Source organism: Glycine soja, chromosome 19, assembly GCF_004193775.1.
Source record: "Glycine soja cultivar W05 chromosome 19, ASM419377v2, whole genome shotgun sequence".
Classification (NCBI taxonomy): domain Eukaryota; kingdom Viridiplantae; phylum Streptophyta; class Magnoliopsida; order Fabales; family Fabaceae; genus Glycine; species Glycine soja.
The window spans coordinates 28,873,745-28,893,240 of record NC_041020.1 but is presented as its reverse complement, the minus strand read 5'-3'; the positions used below and the strand labels follow the sequence as shown (position 1 = coordinate 28,893,240).

The window sequence follows — 19,496 nt, the reverse complement described above, 5'->3', positions numbered from 1 at the left end:
ACAAAAACAGATGTAGTAAGTAAAACGATGACATTTTCGTGGATAATTCTAACTTTTTAAAGAAGGGTACCTTAAAACTGGCTTAAAAAATGCTTTACGGTTTTAAAAATGTCTTTGAAAACATATGTTTTTCCACTCTCTATGCTGACATGGCACGTTATAATTGGGTTAGCTTAGAAACCCTATATCTTACTTTTTCTATACCCTGACTCTTCCATTCTCATTGCTGTCATAGAGAGCGGGGGAGAGAGAAGAGACAATGACGCCTCACTCACCTCTCCGTTCCTCCCCGCTCTCTGATAACGGCGACCCTTTCCACTGGCCGCAAAATGACCTCTGCGACAACTCCCACGCCATCGTCATCGTTGAGACAACATCAACTCAATTCGCCCAGGCCGTGTCCCTCACGCTGGAATCCGAGCACTGGAACCCGTCACCGAAGAACTTCATCACCCATCCCATGAGGCTTTAGACGAGGTTGCCGAGCGCCGTTGGTCGAACGTGACTGAGGGCGGTGGCGCCGCCCAGTCCGATGGTGCAAAAAAGAGAGGTGATGGCGAAAAAGGTGGCGTTTGGTTTCTTGTTCAGCGAAGTAGTACCGTGTCTGATTTTGTTTTTAGTTATAGCCGCGGATAAGACCCATGGTTGGAGCGGTGACTCTTTTGACCGCTACAAGGAATACAGGTTTAAGGTTTTCTCTTCTTTTTCTTTTATAATTGTTTTTATTCCTTAATTGTTTGAGGATGTTTTTTTTAATACTATTATTTTGTTATATAACTATGACTAACTTTCATTGGAAAACTATACTGGTTACTTTTGGTGAGATTTTCCTTTTTTAACCAGGTTTTTTCCAACCTATCATAGACACCCAAACCCAAGAACTTGTTGGTGTACTATTGTTATTTGAGTCAACGCGTGATCAATTGTCGTTTAATTTCGTTGAAACCTTATTTTGAATCTAGGTTTTATTTACTTTAGGTTACTTTATTGAAATTAGGAAAATGAGTATATAAGTTGTTGTGTTAAACAATAATGGTAAAGGTTGTCGAAATTGCAGGTATTGTTTATCAGTGAATGTTACTACATTTGTATATGCAACATTTTAAGCGTGTGATATGGCGTATCAAGTAGTAAAGGGGAGACGCATAATCAATCACCACCTGCGTTACCACTTTGATTTCTTCATGGATCAAGCAAGTCACAAAGGACTCAATTTGTTTGATTTTTGTTTAATTTTTTTTTAAAATTAAAATTGAGTTCTGGTCATTGAGATTTTTTTTTTGTGTTCCATAAAAGAAGCTCCTTTTCATCCTTTTTTGTTAATGCCCAGGTGAGATTTTTTTGTATCTTTTTGCAACCTTTTATCGTGTCTTCTTATGGATTAATATGGGTCTCCCTCGATTTTTTGTTTTAGGAGTTGGGGGTTGAGTGATAATGGAAATAGGCAAGTATATAATTTGGGTTCAATTGGGGATGTATGAATGCAGAATTTTATGTCATGAGGAACTGCTTGTTGATTTTGTCATGTGGGTTTTGAATTAGGTGGAGTCTAATGATGGTTCAGCTATAGTAGTCACACCTGGTGAATCTATGACAGAGGCTCTGAAAACAAATTGTGAGATGTGTCTGATTTTAATTGCAATAATTCCTATGACACATGAGTTTTACTCGTGAGGTATACTGATGATATACATAGGATTTAGAAATGGCACATACTTGCCTACATGTGTTTCCAACGCTTAATTTATTGTGTTCTCATTTTATTTAGGTAATATGTGAGAGCGTGAGAGGGCAAAACTTTGTGAACTTGAATGGAGCTTACAAAAGGTTGGAGGTTTTCTTATCACAATTAAAAAAAACATTATCATGATGTTGTTGTTCTAAATGCACATATTTGATTCTCATTTCACTAGTTTGGTTTTTGCTTGGATTTGTTCCATTTTATTTATTTTTCTATCTATGCATGTGATCAGAGACATACTCATGTTCCTTAAGGCTGAAAAACACAGTTGAAGAAGATGCAATAAGGTTGCAGCCTGGATCTAGTGAAGTCCATATGTTGTAAGTTTTACTTGTTTGTTTTTTTGTGTTTTTAATCTTTATGATTGTACCTCTTGAAAAAATTTCTGAATACTTGTACAGTTTTCCAGATAGCCTTGGAGATGATTTGATTGTTGAATTTCAAGAATCCAAGGGAAAGCATTTTGGTCGTGTTCTTGTCCAAGTGGCTACTATAGCTGATGATCCGGTAATACTATATGTTCCTTATTTTTTTTGGACGTTATTGGTTCCTATCATGAGTGATGATCATCATGATAGAATTCATGTTCAACTGAAACAGGCTGACAAATTACGCTGGTGGCCTATTTATCGTGAACCAAACCATGAGCTTATGGGCAAGTTACAACTGTATGTAAATTATTCAACAAGTGCAGATGACAATAGTCACCTCAAGGTTAGTTAATGTGAACAATGACTTGATTTTTGTGGACATGTAAGCTGTAGCAGTGAGAGCCTCAGATATTGTGAGCAGTTCTTTCTTAAATCACCATCAAACTATCATGGCAACTTAAAAAAACTAGGGATTCTTCAACTGATAAATTATTTAAAGTAGAAAAGATAATTATATCTCCTGGTAAATTCCCAGGGCTTCTTATATAAGATAATGGAAGTTATTTTTATTTTTTAGAATCCATTTTATGATATCTAGAACTGAATTTACATGATATCATTACAAGCCATTGTGTTTTTGGGCTGCCAAAAATACAATACTATTTGATTAAGTATTTTGATTTTAATGTTAAACTTTATTTGCATTCATTCATCAGACATATAAATTGTATGATTTTACATTTTAGTTTAGATGCAATGTAAGGATCTGTTTAGTTTCAAAAACAATTACAAAACTGCCACATTGTTTGTCAGCCATGGTAGTTGCCATCAGACATACTTTGTTTCTTGTTTTTAGTGATTTGTATAGGACTAGTGGTCCTGAAAACAATGAAAACAAGAAACATTTCTCAAATAATATTGGCCCAAAATTTTCAATTCATAGGCAGGTGTCACTCTCTGCCACCCCCTTTCCTTTCTTGTATGTATCCTCAACAAAAAACGCAAAAAGAAACAACGATATCATTATTCTTTGACAACATATTAGAAATAGGAAAATAAAAATGTTTCATGTGCTTTATGTTGGAGTATTTATTTTCTCAATGATGTGCTATTTTAAATTCTTGAGTTTTCTAATTTGTGCCTCACGTATTCACATTTTATTCTCTTTTCTTGCAATCTCGGAATGGTTCTGCAGCAGAGACAGTTGCATATGACTTAGTTTTGGAAGTTGCAATGAAAATCCAGGGATTTCAGCAAAGGAATTTATTGTTGCACGGTCCAGTGAATCAAATAGGTTTTCTCATTATCCTGGCTTGCGAAACAGATTAACTACTTTTGTATCTGTTTTTTTTCCCTTAAAGTTCTTTTTATCGAATAGTTGAGTGCTCTTAACAGTGTTGACTAAATTTAAGTTGTGTTAGAATAAATTTCTCAATAAATATTTATAAGAGAAAAGAAATAAGAAGATAAAATAAATTGAGTATTTCTCTAATTAAAATTAACTTATGCATAAATTAATTTATAAAAACTCTCTTATTTAACTTTTTCAAAAGTTGATAATAACTTATGGGAAAAACTTAATTTCTTTTACCCTTCTTATTTTCTTCTAATTGCTTATTGAGAAATTCGGTGAATTCTAGAGGGGTGGTAGTTTTTTTTTTACTCATTATTCTTTGGTTTATTCCGGTACCAAGGAAAGCTCCAGATTGAATCTCATCATGACAGCCTTCCATGTGATTTTCTTTGGATTTATCATTGTGGCAGGTTATTGCAATGGAAGTGCCAAAAACTTGGTTAGCCAAAGTGCATCCTTCCAAAGGCACCCCATTGAATGCCACACTCTTTTTGGGTAAGGATTTTCAATTTTAACTAGCATAACACTAGTTAGTTTTTTAAAATTATTTTTATGGGTTGCCTTTATTGCTATTCATATTTTTAAATTATTTATGTATATTTTATTATTATACTATTATAGATATTTTAAAATAATAATTTTTTAAGCTTAAAATAATAAATCCTATAGTAAAAAGATTGAAATGAAGAAAAAGTGTATTATTGTAACAATCTAAATAGAAAAGGAAAAAATGGATCAAATTAATCTAATTGAAAATTTACGGACGATTCCAATATGTTATTGATATCCTACCTAACAATATTAAAGTGTCTTCTTGTTTCATAACAAAATAAAATTTTAATTATTTTTTCTGTAGTTACAATAACTTTTTTCTTTTACTCCTTATAGTTTAAAACATCTCATTTTGATATTTATAATTATAATTTTTTAATCATTTTAATTTTTATTGTTTAAAATTATCTAATATCATTATATATAAATCATTTAAAATTGCTATAAAGCTAACTATTTATTATGTGGGTTTTCACAGTGAGGATTGATGGGGTATAGGTTATTAATTGGTGTTTACTCTGTTGTGTTTGGGTTTTATGAGGTTGTGCCCTTTTTTTATATAATGAAGGGTTTTGTTTTAATTTTTGAAGTTAGAAAGTTTGGTTGTGTGTGGTTTGTTTTTCAGTTTGTGTGCTTTGGGGAATCTTTGTTCTTTTCTTGCACCAGTGTGTACCTTGGTGACATAGGGATTGAATCGTGGTTGTTGTGTTGCAGATGCGCCACAAGCAAGGTGTGATGCATCGGGATCTTAAGCCAGAGAACTTTTTGTTTGCAAATAAAAAGGAAACTGCAGCTTTGAAGGCTATAGATTTTAGGTTGTCGGTGTTCTTTAAACCAGGTAACACTTTTAGTTGGTGGTCAAATCGATGAGTGTTAATAGTAATTTTTACATTTAATTAGTGCTTGATGACTTCTGTTTTAACATATACATTCAGGTTGACCGTAACACTGCCATGTAAGTTGCTATGTCAGAATTTCTAAAATGCCAAATGGCTGCCTTCTACATTTCTTTTATATTTTGTTATGATACCTTCCAAGTGCCAAAGCTCAAAAAGCATAGGTACATTCATATCTTTTCAATCGGCTAAAAAAAATAATGTTATTGCTATCCTACAGTGGGGAGTTCTAAGTACTGGTGGATTTAGTCCATAATCTTCATGGTCTAAAATTCCTCTGCTAGCTACATTTCACATTTGCTTGCATCGTGATTGTAAATTTTTTAATTTTATATATACATACATATATATAGGGGCTATGGGGCGTTCGGGTTCTACTACAAAAAGACATCATTTTGAAATTCCGACCACGTCAATGTGATCGGGGTTTAGCGAAGTTCATAAAAATAACATCAATTTTATAAAAAAATAACTTCTACAACATCACATTTTTAATGGTTTTTCGAAGGAAGTGCAAAAACATCCTATTACGATACCCAAAACTCAAGGGACATTAAGAGAAGCTCAAACTAACTAGGAGATAGGCATAGAAGTCAAGATTACCTTAGAGAAACTACAAAAGAAAGAATTGGAAGCTTGTTCTCCACCTGTGGCCCGACGGATTTCATTCCGATTAAAGCGTTCCTCTTCATGTGGTGGTCCAGCAGCAAGCAACGACTATTCATGGTAGCCACCAGTGGTCGTGGGTGGTGGAAGAGGAGTTTCTAGGGTTGTTTGGGCGGAATTTTGAAAGAGAGACGCGTGAAATCGTGTTTTTCATGCTAAAGAACGTATTTATAATCTGTAGATCTCGCTTAGCAAGCTCATCTCACTAATCGAGTTGCAATTGCGCTTAGCGTGCTTGTCTCACTAAGCGAGATATCCAAAAGTGTTATTTTGTAAATCCTAATGGTCAAAGCGTGAAGATGTGGGTTATGAACCTACAGCCCAAATTTGAAGGCAATCCAACAGTTTACGAATTCAGGATTACAGTTTTACTAAAACAAATTTAGATAAAACTTGAAATCCCACAGTTTCAACATAGGTCAATCAAACTCTACATAACCTAGCATCCACATCAAGAAATCGTACATAGCAAATTTACACAGCACCTCAACTCATCCAAATCAATTAAATAACACAAGAATTACATTAAACATTAAGCTATTGCAATTTCATGGCGTTATAGTAGGAAGTTGTTTATTGGTTTAAAAACTGGATACTTAATGCATGTTGTAACACTTAAATTTGGAGAACTCACTTAGTTTTTTAAATTCTTTAAAAATAACTTATAAAAATAAGTAGTTTTTTTTAAAATTAAAGGAAACTCACTCTTAAAAATTAAATTCAAATTTTTTATGTATATTTGATCTGGAAATATATATTTAAACTTAAAATCAATTTTAAAAACTTGAATCATTGAAACAGAAATTCAAGCTCAAACAAATAAAAAAAAAGTTAACGGCGGGGCCGAAAGGTAATTGGATCGGCTAAAGTCAATCCTATTGATGAATTTTAAAATTTAATGTTTATCAAACTTCTAGACTAATATTACTGCATCAAACTTTTACATTAATTAAATTGTGTTTTTCATGTGTGTTTATAATTTATTTATGTTATTTAGGATATGTTGGATAAAATTAACTAAAAAGTTAATTAGCTAGAAGTTGAAAAGTTAACTGGTTGAATGATAAGTATTTAGTAAAATTATATGCTTAAGTAGCAAGAAAATATAAAATTACATGAAGGATAAAAATAATAAATTTTACCATAAATACAACAACAACAACAACAACGCCTTATCCCACTAGGTGGGGTCGGCTACATGGATCAACTTCCGCCATAATGTTCTATCAAGTACCATACTTCTATCCAAACCATTAATTTCGAGATCCTTTTTGATAACCTCTCTTATAGTCTTTTTGGGTCTTCCTCTGCCTCGAATTGTTTGTCTTCTCTCCATCTGGTCTACTCTCCTCACTACAGAGTCTACCGGTCTTCTCTCTACATGCCCAAACCACCTAAGTCTATTTTCCACCATCTTCTCTACAATAGGCGCTACTCCAACCCTCTCTCTAATAGCTTCGTTTCTAATTTTATCCTGTCGAGTCTTACCACACATCCACCGCAACATCCTCATCTCCGCTACACCTACTTTATTCTCATGTTGGCTCTTGACCGCCCAACATTCTGTTCCGTACAAAATCGCTGGTCTTACCGCAGTCCGATAAAACTTTCCCTTTAGCTTGATCGGTACCTTTGCATCACATAACACCCCCGATGCTTTTCTCCATTTCATCCATCCTGCTTGAATGCGATGATTCACATCCCCTTCAATTTCCCCATCATCCTGTATTACAGACCCAAGATATTTAAACCGTGTGACTTGAGGGATAATATGGTCTCCTATTTTCACCTCTGAGTTAGAAACCCTCCTTCTTTTGTTGAACTTACATTCCATATACTCCGATTTGCTTCTGCTTAGGCGAAAGCCATGTGTTTCTAGAGCTCGTCTCCAAGTTTCCAACCTCTCATTCAACTCCTCCCTCGACTCTCCAAGGAGGACTATGTCATCTGCAAAAAGCATGCATCTCGGCGCTATCTCTTGGATTTGTTCCGTGAGGACATCCAGAATTAAGGTAAAAAGGTAGGGGCTAAGGGTTGACCCTTGATGTAAACCAATTGTGATGGAAAAATCGTCTGACTCTCCACCCTGTGTCCTAACACTAGTCGATACCCTATCATACATATCTTGGATAGCTCGAATATATGCAACCCTAACCCCTTTCTTCTCTAGAGCTTTCCACAAAATCTCTCTAGGCACTCTATCATACGCTTTCTCCAAGTCAATAAAAATCAAGTGCAAGTCTTGTTGGGCCATGCGATATTGCTCCATCACCCGCCGTAATAAATAAATCGCTTCCATGGTCGACCTTCCCGGCATGAAACCAAATTGATTCTCAGTAACTTGAGTCTCCTTTCTTAATCTCCGTTCGATCACTCTTTCCCATAATTTCATGGTATGACTCATGAGCTTGATTCCCCTATAATTTGCACAATTTTGTATATCCCCCTTGTTCTTATAGATTGGCACTAACGTGCTTCTCCTCCATTCCTCCGGCATGCGTTTTGACCTCATAATTTCGTTAAAGAGTTCGGTGAGCCACTCAAGACCTCTATCTCCAAGAGTTTTCCACACTTCAATAGGTATGTTGTCTGGCCCCACCGCCTTACCATTACTCATTCTTTTCAACGCTTCCTTTACTTCCTGTTTCTGAATCCGACGATAGTACTTATAGTTCCGGTCCTCTTCTCTTGTGTCTAGACTGCTAGAGTCATATCCATATCCATCATTAAATAAGTTGTGGAAATACGCCTTCCACCTTTCCTTGATATCCTTTTCATGCACTAAGACTTTGCCTTCTTCATCCTTAACACACTTTACTTGATCCAAATCTCTAGTCTTCCTCTCTCTACCCTTAGCAAGCCTATATATAGATCTTTCTCCGTCCCTGGTTCCTAGAGCTTGGTATAGTCCGTCAAAAGCTTGGGCTCTTGCCTCACTCACCGCCTTTTTGGTTTCATTTCTAGCTATCTTATACTTATTCCAAGTTTCAGAATTTCTACACCTAGACCATTCCTTGAAACACTCCTTTTTTACTCTAACTTTGCTCTGAACATTTTCATTCCACCACCACGATTCTTTACCCCTAGGTCCAAAACCTCTAGATTCACCCAACGTCTCTTTAGCCACTTTAATAATCTCTTGGGACATCTTGTTCCACATATCATTTGCACTTCCTTGTGATTGTCCACACCAACCCTCCCATATCTTTTGTTGGAAGATTCCTTGTTTCTCACCCTTCAAGTGCCATCATTTGATCCTTGGTGCTACCAGAGGACTTCTTCTCTTTGCCCTATCTCTAATTCTTACATCCATAACCAAAACTCTATGTTGGGTAGTCAAGCTCTCTCCCGGGATAACTTTACAGTTCAAGCAATAATTCCTATCAGACTTCCTGATAAGGAAGAAATCTATCTGAGAACATGTCCCTCCACTTTTGTAAGTGATAAGATGTTCCTCTCTTTTCTTAAACCATGTATTGGCTATAGAAAGATCCAAAGCCTCCGAAAACTCCAAGATGGATTTACCCTCCCCATTCATCTTCCCTAGGCCAAAACCCCCATGCACCCCCTCAAAACCTCTAGCCACGCTACCTACATGTCCATTGAGATCCCCTCCTAGGAAAACTTTCTCTCCTTGGGGTATATCCTGAAGTACCCCTTCTAGATCCTCCCAAAATTTTACCTTAAAGTGTTCTGCTAACCCAACCTGAGGTGCGTACCCACTAATAACATTAAAGGTGTCATGTCCCACTACCAATTTTAAGACTATGATACGATCTCCTACTCTTCTTACATCCACGACATCCTTCTTCCACTCCTTGTCCACAATAATCCCTACCCCATTTCTTGATCTGATTTTTCCGGTATACCACAGCTTAAATCCCGAGTTGTCTAATTCTTTCGCTTTTTCACCTGTCCACTTAGTTTCTTGTAGGCACATAAAATTGATCTTCCTCCTCACCATAACATCCACTATTTCCATAGATTTTCCAGTAAGTGTGCCTATATTCCATGTACCAAAGCGAATCCTCCTGTCATGAACTAGCTTCTTTACCCACACCCGTTCACGAAAATGTGGGAACCCTTGCTTACTTTTCACTACATCCGGGCGGCGATGCAGCGGCCCTTGCTCTTTTGACACTGTACTCGAGCCATACAGCGCGTTGCTTCCGGGCAACGACCTAGCATTCACATTATTACGTAATTGATCCAAAATTTTACCATAAATAAATAAAATAAAAAAAATCTAATAAATATTTAAAGACAAAAAGAGAATAAATATAAGAAGTTAGAAACTAGCATTTTAAAAAATATTACTTCAAGTAATGTCTTAAAAAATGCTAAAATCTATTAATAAAATTATTTATCAAATAATCAAATAAATTTTTTAACTATTAAAAAAATTAAAAATTAATTAAAATATCTTACAAAATATGTCCATGGATATTATTAAATATACCAACTATATATTACTTCTTATTTTTCATCAGAGATAAGGTTTAATATTTAGTCTTCATAGGCTTGATCTCCTCGTTGTTCAACTATGTTAATATACCATTTGTACACGGTATTCTTTGTCGTAAAAGTCTCACATGCTGAAGATTCCACAATACATTTTTAATAATTAAATTATTTAGATAATGCAGGAAATTTGGTTTTCATTTTGCATGTGCTCACAAATGACCTATATAAACACAAGTTGCTTATTAATTATTGAGTTCATTGGAAATTGAAGTGAAACTCAGATGGCAAGCCCAAAATTCAGTTTCTGTTTCCTAGTTCTTTTCGTAAGCAGCTATGGCATAACTTGCTGCCTAGGGGATATATGGCATCCAAAAGAACATGCTGCCTTATTTGTATTTGGAGATTCATTATTTGATGTTGGAAATAATAATTACATCAATACTACTGCTGATAATCAGGCAAATTACTCTCCATATGGGGAAACCTTCTTCAATTATCCAAGTGGTAGATTTTCTGATGGTCGCGTGATTCCAGATTTAATAGGTATGTAATAATTTTGGTTTTATGAGCTTAATTAATTAATTAACAGCTAGCTATACCTGCAATAATATGAGAGCTATATTGCAGCTGATTATGCTAAGTTGCCTCTAAGCCCACCATATCTTTTTCCTGGTTATCAAAGATACCTTGATGGAGTCAATTTTGCATCAGCAGGAGCTGGGGCTTTGGTTGAAACCCATCAAGGACTGGTCTGCTGTATGTTATATTGTTAACTAATTCAATATTGTTGTACTCTTTTGGCTTAGGCATTAACTAATTTATATCCAACTGCATGAGCGTATGGCATCTATATATTTTGGTATTTAATTTCCAGGTGATAGATCTGAAAACTCAACTAAGTTATTTCAAGAAAGTCAGCAAGATATTGAGTCAGGAACTAGGAGATGCGGAAACCACAACTCTGCTGGCCAAGGCAGTGTACTTGATTAACATTGGAAGCAATGATTATTTAGTCTCTCTGACAGAAAATTCGAGTGTCTTTACTGCTGAGAAATATGTCGACATGGTAGTTGGTAACCTTACAACTGTGATCAAGGTATATATTTAGAAGTTACTTGTTTGGGTAAACTTATCCAAAATCACTTCCGGAAGAAAATAAGAAAAAATACATGAATTTCTTTATAAATTAAAATTAATTTATACATAAGTTAATTTATAAAAGTTTTCTCATACAACTTTTTTAAAAGATGAGAAAGTATTTATAAATTAACCAATACATAAGTCAATTTGAATTTATGAAAAAACTCATTTCATTTTTTTCCCTTCTTATATAATTTATTCTCTTACAAGTGTTTCTGAATAAACTTACTCAAACATGCTCTAAACTTCTACATTTAAGCATCATAGTTCAACTTGCTATGAATCGTATACCATTCTAATTGATATATGTAATCTGAAACATTAATTACATTAGGGGATTCACAAGACAGGAGGGAGGAAATTTGGGGTTCTTAACCAGTCAGCTTTGGGTTGTATTCCATTGGTCAAGGCACTATTAAATGGATCTAAAGGTTCCTGCGTGGAAGAAGCTTCAGCGCTAGCCAAACTACATAACGGTGTGCTTTCTGTGGAACTTGAGAAGTTAAAGAAACAACTAGAAGGATTTAAATATTCATACGTTGATTTTTTTAACTTATCATTTGATCTTATGAACAACCCCTCAAAATATGGTAGGTATAATGTAACTGCGTATATTTATAGTAAGTGAAAATTTAATCTCATCTCTCTGTTCTGATTTTGGTGCCTTAATTTTCTGTAAAGGGTTAAAAGAAGGCGGCATGGCATGCTGTGGCAGTGGCCCTTACAGGAGATATTATAGTTGCGGAGGTAAAAGAGCAGTGAAAGATTACGAGTTATGTGAGAATCCTAGCGATTATGTTTTCTTTGACTCCATTCATCCTACTGAAAGGTTTAATCAGATTATTTCCCAGCTTATGTGGAGTGGAAACCAAAGTATTGCTGGCCCATACAATCTCAAAACACTATTTGAAGAATAATCCAATCATGTTCAGATAAATGTCATAGTTCTCTCTGTGGGTACTGATAAATAAATGATGAAACAATGTAATCAGCAGTTACAATTGTAACATCTTGATGGATTAAAGAAACAATACTTTTTTTTTTGCACAGCAAAAACAACTGATATATTATAAGAAAGAGTAGTGCTTTACCACAAGAAGTGGCAAAACTTGTCCCAAAAGATACACGATAGGCAGCCTCCTATTTCTGGTCTGGAAGATTTATATGTCGGAGACCTTATTGATCACGAGAAAAGGGAATTGAGAAAGGAGCTTCTTGATGATTTGCAATTTGTTCGATGAAGATTCTATCCGAATTCGGCAGCTACCCCTATTTGGAGGTACAGCCATAATGGTATTTAACTATTTATAATGTTAAAAGCGTTAATCATAACATTCTTGACAATGAGCATTTTTTATGGAGACTTCTAAGGGGCTGCTTACCAACAAGACAAAGACTTACCACAAAAGGTGTTCTTTGTCCTCCTGCATGTCCGTTTTGCTCGAGCAATTTTGAACATGAGTGGTACCTCTTTGTTGACTACAATAAAGCAAAACAGTTTTGGCATGAAGCTGGTCTTTGGTCTCGTATAGACAGTAAAATTCATGAAGCTGGTCTTTGGTCTCATATAGACAGTAAAATTCATGCAGTGGATAGGATAAAAGACTTGATCTTTGACTCCCTTCAACATCTTAATTGTGAGTTAAAATGCAATTTTTTTTATCGTCTTGTGGTCCATATGGAAGAGCAGAAATGAAAAGGTTTGGAAAGAGCTTGAAAATCCACCAGCCACATCCATTTTTCTGTCAAACCAATTCTACTCAGAATGGTTGTATGCCTAAAGCAACTAGACCAGCACTTTCTCCTTAGCGTTCAAATATAAACTTGATTTTGGGCCTTATTTATCTAAACAAGAAAGTTCAAGTTCTAGAAGATTCTAGAAGACATGCTGAGCTAAAATTCTAGAAGCATGTTCCAAAATAATCTATTTAGAAGATAATTATAATAGTATGTAGAATATTCTAGAATCTGTGAGTAACTTTATATGTATAAAGAAGGTTCTAGAGAGTCATTTGCAACCATTAGATTCAGTGTGTGTTGGTAAAACCCTAACCATTGGTTTGGGAGGAGCCACTAGTATAAATAGGGGTATTGTATTAGAGTTTGTATGAAGCCAAAAAACAAGTCACAAATGAAGAATTAATCATTTGTACAAGTAACCTCTTCCTCCAAACTTTCTAATCTCTCCCATTCTCAAATATTTCATTCACTACTAAAATTTCATTCCAACAAATTGGCATCAAAGCTAGAAGATCCTTTCTAAAAAGATGACAAGTAGCAGCATGGTTCCATTCCAAGTTCCAATCCTCAACAATAACAACTATGACAATTGGAGTATCAATATGAAAGCTCTTCTTGGTGTGCAAGATGTTTTGGAGATAGTAGAGAAAGGTCACACAGAGACAGAGAATAAGGATAGTCTCTCTCAAACTCAAAGAGATAGTTTGAGAGACTCAAGAAAGAGAGATAAGAAGGCTCTCTATCTAATCTATCAAGGATTAAATGATGATGCTTTCGAGAAGGTTTTGAAAGCAAAGTCGGTGAAAGAAGCGTGGGAGAAGTTTCAAACCTTATATAAGGGAATAGATCCGGTCAAGAAGGTATGTCTTCAAACTTTAAGAGCTATAATGGTCACCAATCAACTTAAGAGAAATGGTGAAAAGCTTGATGATGTAAAAATTATGGAGAAAATTCTTAGATCATTAGATCCAAAGTATGAACATATTGTCACGATAATCGAAGAAACAAGAGACTTGGAGGCTATGACCATTGAGCAACTTTTGGGCTCGTTACAAGCTTATGAAGAAAAGAAAAGGAAGAAGGAAGGGATCATGGAGCAACTACTCAAGACACAAGTTAACTCAATGGTGAGCATCAAGGAGCTTGATGAATCAGTGAGCTGCAACGTGGCCTTTGGAGATTAATCCAAGGTAGAAATGAAAGGAAAAGGTAACATTCTTATTCGTTTGAAGAATGGTGAGCATCAATTCATCTCAAATGTTTATTACGTTCTAAATATGAAAAGTAATATCTTGAGCCTGGGGCAACTCCTAGAGAAAGGTTATGAGATTCGCTTAAAAGACAATAACCTTTCTACAAGAGACAATGAAAATAACTTGATTGCTAAGGTGTTGATGTCAAGAAATGGAATGTTTGTGCTCAACATTCAAAATGATGTTGCAAAATGTCTCAAGATGTGCTACAAAGATGCATCTTGGCTTTGGCATCTTCAATTTGGGCATCTTAATTTTGGAGCATTAGAGTTGCTCTCCAAGAAGGAATGGTGATAGGATTGTCTTGCATTAGTCACCCTGATCAAGTATGTGAAGAATGTCTACTAGGAAAGCAATTCAATAAAAGCTTTCCAAAGGAGTCTAACTCAAGAGATAAAAAGCCATTGGAACTCATACGTACAGATGTGTGAGGTCCGATCAAGTTAAGCTCACTTGGTAAGCGTAATTGTTTCCTTCTCTTCGTTGATGATTTTTCAAGAAAAACATGGGTGTATTTTTTTGAAGCATAAATCAAAAGTGTTAGAGAATTTCAAGAAGTTCAAAGCCCTTGTTGAGAAGGAAAGTTGTCTTAAGATTAAATCCATGAGATTCGATCGTGGAGGAGAATTCACATCAAATGAATTCCAAAAGTATTGTGAAGATCATGGAATTTTTTGACTCCTTTTAATGGTGTCGAAATCCCTCCAACAAAATGGAGTGGCGGAAAGGAAGAATAGAACAATTCTAGACATGGTGAGGAGCATGCTCAAGAGTAAAAGACTCCCAAAGGAGTTTTGGGCAATAGCAGTGACTTATGCAGTTTATCTTTCCAACTAGCCTCCAACAAGAAGTGTATGGGGAAAAACAACACAAGAAGCATGGAGTGGAAGGAAGCCCGACATTTCCCATCTAAGAGTTTTTGGAAGCATTGCTCATGTGCACATGCCGGATAAGAAAAGAAGCAAGTTAGATGATAAAAGCGATAAGTACATCTTCATCAGTTACGACTCCAATTCCAATGGTTACAAGCTTTACAATCCTAATACATGAAAGACAATCATAAGTAGAGATGTCATTTTCAATGAAGAAGGAGAATAGGATTGGGGACCACATAATGGAAACTACAACTTTTTTCCGTGTTCCAAAGAGGATGGCATAGAGCAATCAAGGATAGACCAAGCAAGAGAGGAGCTTACTACCCCATTAGCTTTACCAATTTCAAATTCTCTAGAAGACGAAAGCTCAAGTAAAAGAGTTCCACGCTTAAAGAGCTTACAAGAAATTTATGAGGTAACTAAAAATCAAGATAATCTTACTCTCTTTTGTCTATTTACTGATTATGAGCCCATGAGCTTCCACGAAGCCACTAAGAACAAGAATTGGAAAAATGTTATGTGATAAGTGTCATATTTTAGTTATTTTTGGGATTAAAATGTTAGTACTTATCTTTCGATTGTAATAGTTTTCTCATAAACTTCCCTTAATTCTAGTTATCTTTTATATTGTACATTTGTTAATGTTTTTGTTTAAATATGGAAGATTCATCCATGCATTCCGTATTTTTTTTATGGTTGTTTGTTAGATCTAGAAACCAAGCCAAAGATGAAGGGAAAAAGGGTCATTTTTGCAATATTTTAGAGTATCATTCGCTCAGGCTAGCAACTAACTCGTCTGAGCTAGTGGAGTTTCTTCAACCTTAAGCAAACAACTCACCTAGGCGAGTATAGCTCACTTGGGCGAGTGAAATGTCTTCAACCATAAGTAACCAGCTCACCTGGGCGAGTAAAACTCACCTAGGCAAGTTGGCCTGACACCCCTTGGCTCATTTTGTATATAAAAAAATGCACAACAAGGAAGAAAAGATGGAGTGTAGAGAAACCAGAGGAACAACACAAAGAGGTTAGAGAAAAGAGAGAAAAGTGGCGTTGAGTTGTAGTTTTGTGACCGTGGATCTCCTCCTTTATCATTTCTTTTATTGTCTTTGTGCTCTACACAATAATCAGCTAGTTTCTCTACAGAATTAGATGTAATCTCTGTACCCTTATGCATCTCTTTTGATATTTTATATATGTATGAATCTTTTCTACTCATTACTGATGATTTTATTCTATTTGTAATGCTCGATTTTATTTGATCACTAGTTTCATGAAACTGGATTTTAAGTTTGACTGGAAAGTACTCTCAAAATTTGAATTGAATGAATTTACTCTTTATGTTACGTTGCTAGGAATAAAGCATAACTTTTTGATTGCAAAGAGCACAAGATTATAATTGTAATGCTCGGATATTTATTTCATACGCAAGGAACCGATATTCGATAAATATTCTTAGGATTCTCGAATGCGAGGGATCGATTCAAGGTGATTTAATATGTGCATTAGTGATGTTGGAAAAATATTCATATGTATTAATATTATTTGGATACTGAGGATATGAATGAATTAATTAAATCTGTTTTAATTGTTTTCGTAATTTTATGTATTTTGGACACACTAATTTCGTTGTTTTCGTGATTTTCGTTATTCCGTTACTTTCATTATTTCCATTAAATCCAGGATATTTTGATTGAATTTGTTGTATATAACTATTGAACTGTTTACTTTTATCTTGAGAAACTAAGTAACTCAAGTCCCTGTGGAGATTATCTCTTTTATAAAATATGTAACCTGCGAGGACATTGGTACGCTTACCGATAGTCTAACAAGTTTCTTGCGCCGTTGTCGAGGACTTGAGTCGCAAACTCAGTTCTTTCGGATTTAAATTTTCAGTTAGATAGGTTATTTTCCTTACTTTTGTATTTATTTCTTTTATTTTGATTTTGTATAAATTCTCTCTTGTTATAATTTATTTTTGCTAACCTTGGTGCTTACGGTTTATTGTAGTTTGTTCTTTTTCCTTTATGCAAGGTAAACTTTCTACAGACAAATTGGTATTTGATCCAAAAATTGTCAAGACTAAAAGGAAGAATAGAAAGAAAAAGAAACAAGCAACCACTAAGCCGCCAGGTGAATCTTCTTCTATTGAATCTCCTTCACGAGAAAAGCCACTTGTAATTGATAGTATGGTAAGAAGAGGATGAGAAGGAAAAAACCACCAAGGACGACTCTTGGTGACTTTGCTTTTCAACAAGGACCAAAGAATTACAACAACATAGTCATTCCTCATTTCAGTAACAAGGTTGTGGAGTTGAAGACAAAGTCTAATTGGTTCACACCTTTTTGCTTGAATGGATCATGAGGATCCATACACACATTTGTCTACCTTTATGGAGTTGTGCAGCACCATGGGAGCTTCTGACGAAGATGTTGAAGCTGCCTACCTCAGAGCTTTCCCGTTCTCCTTGGCAGGTATGGCAAAGACATGGCTCGAATCACATCCAAACAAAAGTCTCAACACTTGGGAAAAAGTGGAGGAAAAATTCATTGCAAGGTTCTTTCATCCATCCAGATTCAGTAGTGCAAAATCAGCCATCACTACTTTTTCTCAAGGGTCTGATGAACCTCTTTGTGAAATATGAGAGAGATTCAAGTCTTTGTTGCGGAGTTTCCCCAACCATAGTTTTGATGATGCTGTGCAACTACTTATTTTCTACAGTGGTTTGAAACCTTAGACAAAGATGATTCTTGATGCCACAACTAGAGTTACTATGATGTCTAAGAGCCTAGAGGAGGCAATTGTAATCATTGACTCCATTGCAGCCAATGATTATCAGAGTCACCATGATATGGCTCGGGTTCAAAGGTATAATGGAGCTGGATACGCAGAATGCAATTCTGGCTCAAAACAACTCTTGACTCAACAAATAGAGGCCTTAACAAAATAAATAGGCCAACTTCCTCAACAGTTTAAACAAGGTGGATCACAGAAAACACACCAAGCTCATCAAGTTCAACAAGTTCTAAACTGTGACTTTTGTGGTGGTGACCATTAGAATGGCCATTGTCCAACACTTGGAGGTTGCCAACAGAAAGAGGAGGCCCATTATTTGCAAAACAAAGGCGGACCTCAACATATCTTCCAAGGAAATTACCAAGGCTACAAGGGTGGATCAGGCTCAAATCAGCCTTATGGCTAGAGGCCACAAAATAATAATGCATATTCAGGTCCCACTGACACTTCTTTTGCAGGTCCTTCTAACAACTCTTATGCAGGTCCTTCAAATAGGGGTCCACAACAACAATAACAACAAGCTCAGCCGAATAGAATGTCAAAGATGGAAGATACTCTAACTCAGTTTATGCAGATGTCCATCATAAACCAAAATAATACTGATGCTTCCATTCAAAATCTTGAAGATTAGGTTGGACAGCTTGCAAAACAACTGTCTGAGCGTGGAATTGAATCCTTTTTAGCAAACACACAAGTTAACCCAAAGGAACAATGCAATGCAATTAAAACAAGGTGGGGGACTGTGATTGGTTTGAAGGATAATGGTGAGAAAAAGAATAAAGGAGTCGTAGAAAAAAAATGATGAAAAAGAAAAATAAAAAAAATGAAGTGGTGACTGATAAAAAAAAAAGTGGAAGAGAAATTGGTAAGTGAAAAGGAGAGTCAAAAATCAAAGAAACAAGAAACTGACAAAGGCAAAGTTGTAGTAAACCATCCACCAGTTGAGCATCTTCCTTATCCACATGCTCCATCAAAGAAACATAAGGAAAGGTAGTACAAATGTTTCTTAGACATTTTCAAATGACTACAGATTAACATTCCTTTTTCTGAGGCGTTAGAGCATATGCTAACATATGTTAAATTCATGAAGGATATCTTTACAAAAAAGAGAAGAATTATGATGATGACACAATAGAAGCCATTGGCTCACCCCTATTTTCCAATTATAGGAAGCTTGAGCCATAACAAGGGCGTCCATCTTAAAAGACGTTAAAGAAGTGCTCCTGGGAGGCAACCCAGTGTTTCTAAACTCTGTCTTAATTTGTGTTACTTTAATCTTATGTCTTATGTTTTGAATTATATTTCTGAACTTCATTTTTGAGTCTCTATTGGAGAATTATTTTGAATGTATAATCTGTTTGTTAGAGCTATCATTACAAGGCTTGGGGATAGGCCTATTTTTCAGGAGGAGGAAGAACAGAGGAGGATGAAGACATGACAGATCCTATTAACTATTTCATTGGAGGAGACTAAGCTCCTCAGCCATGATCTTCAAAAACTTGTGACTTGTCTTTATGTTCACTTATTGCTTTGCATTAAACTTTAGTACTTTATTACCTTATTTAATATTTTGGATTTTTGCTTGGAAACTTACACGAGTTTGTGTTTTTGATTGATTTACGCGTGCTTTGATATATTTTTTTTTATGTT

At 35.4% G+C, this 19,496-nt stretch overlaps 2 protein-coding genes and 1 long non-coding RNA gene across 4 annotated transcripts; all 3 read left to right on the top strand.

Annotated features, from left to right (window-relative positions):
- The first annotated feature begins 205 nt into the window (after positions 1-205).
- On the top strand, positions 206-6,426 carry LOC114400157. Its single transcript, XR_003663904.1, has 10 exons — positions 206-684; positions 1,543-1,675; positions 1,769-1,827; positions 1,974-2,061; positions 2,143-2,248; positions 2,342-2,455; positions 3,308-3,406; positions 3,877-3,961; positions 4,733-4,856; positions 4,954-6,426. It is a non-coding gene; the product is annotated as an uncharacterized LOC114400157 (long non-coding RNA).
- A 3,585-nt stretch (positions 6,427-10,011) lies between these two features.
- On the top strand, positions 10,012-12,420 carry LOC114400156 (GDSL esterase/lipase 5-like). 2 transcript variants are annotated; one of them, XM_028362467.1, is made up of 5 exons: positions 10,012-10,587; positions 10,672-10,793; positions 10,919-11,140; positions 11,519-11,660; positions 11,866-12,420. In XM_028362467.1, the coding sequence occupies exons 1-5, from the start codon at positions 10,326-10,328 to the stop codon at positions 12,099-12,101; spliced, it is 984 nt and encodes a 327-aa protein (XP_028218268.1). In that variant the 5' UTR covers positions 10,012-10,325; the 3' UTR covers positions 12,102-12,420. The 2 variants fall into 2 exon arrangements, with proteins under 2 accessions (XP_028218268.1, XP_028218267.1); XM_028362466.1 differs by having other exon boundaries at positions 10,018-10,587; positions 11,519-11,774.
- A 1,031-nt stretch (positions 12,421-13,451) lies between these two features.
- On the top strand, positions 13,452-14,108 carry LOC114398694. The gene has a single exon (XM_028360858.1). The coding sequence runs from the start codon at positions 13,452-13,454 to the stop codon at positions 14,106-14,108; it is 657 nt and encodes a 218-aa protein (XP_028216659.1).
- The last annotated feature ends 5,388 nt before the right edge of the window (positions 14,109-19,496 follow it).

Excerpts from the sequence above, each read along its gene's own strand:
- LOC114400156 (XM_028362466.1), top strand. The coding sequence starts at position 10,326 with ATGGCAAGCCCAAAATTCAGTTTCTGTTTCCTAGTTCTTTTCGTAAGC. Across the intron at positions 11,141-11,518 it reads ACCTTACAACTGTGATCAAG|GGGATTCACAAGACAGGAGG; the intron begins GTATATATTTAG and ends TAATTACATTAG. Across the intron at positions 11,775-11,865 it reads GAACAACCCCTCAAAATATG|GGTTAAAAGAAGGCGGCATG; the intron begins GTAGGTATAATG and ends TTTTCTGTAAAG.
- LOC114398694 (XM_028360858.1), top strand. The coding sequence starts at position 13,452 with ATGACAAGTAGCAGCATGGTTCCATTCCAAGTTCCAATCCTCAACAAT.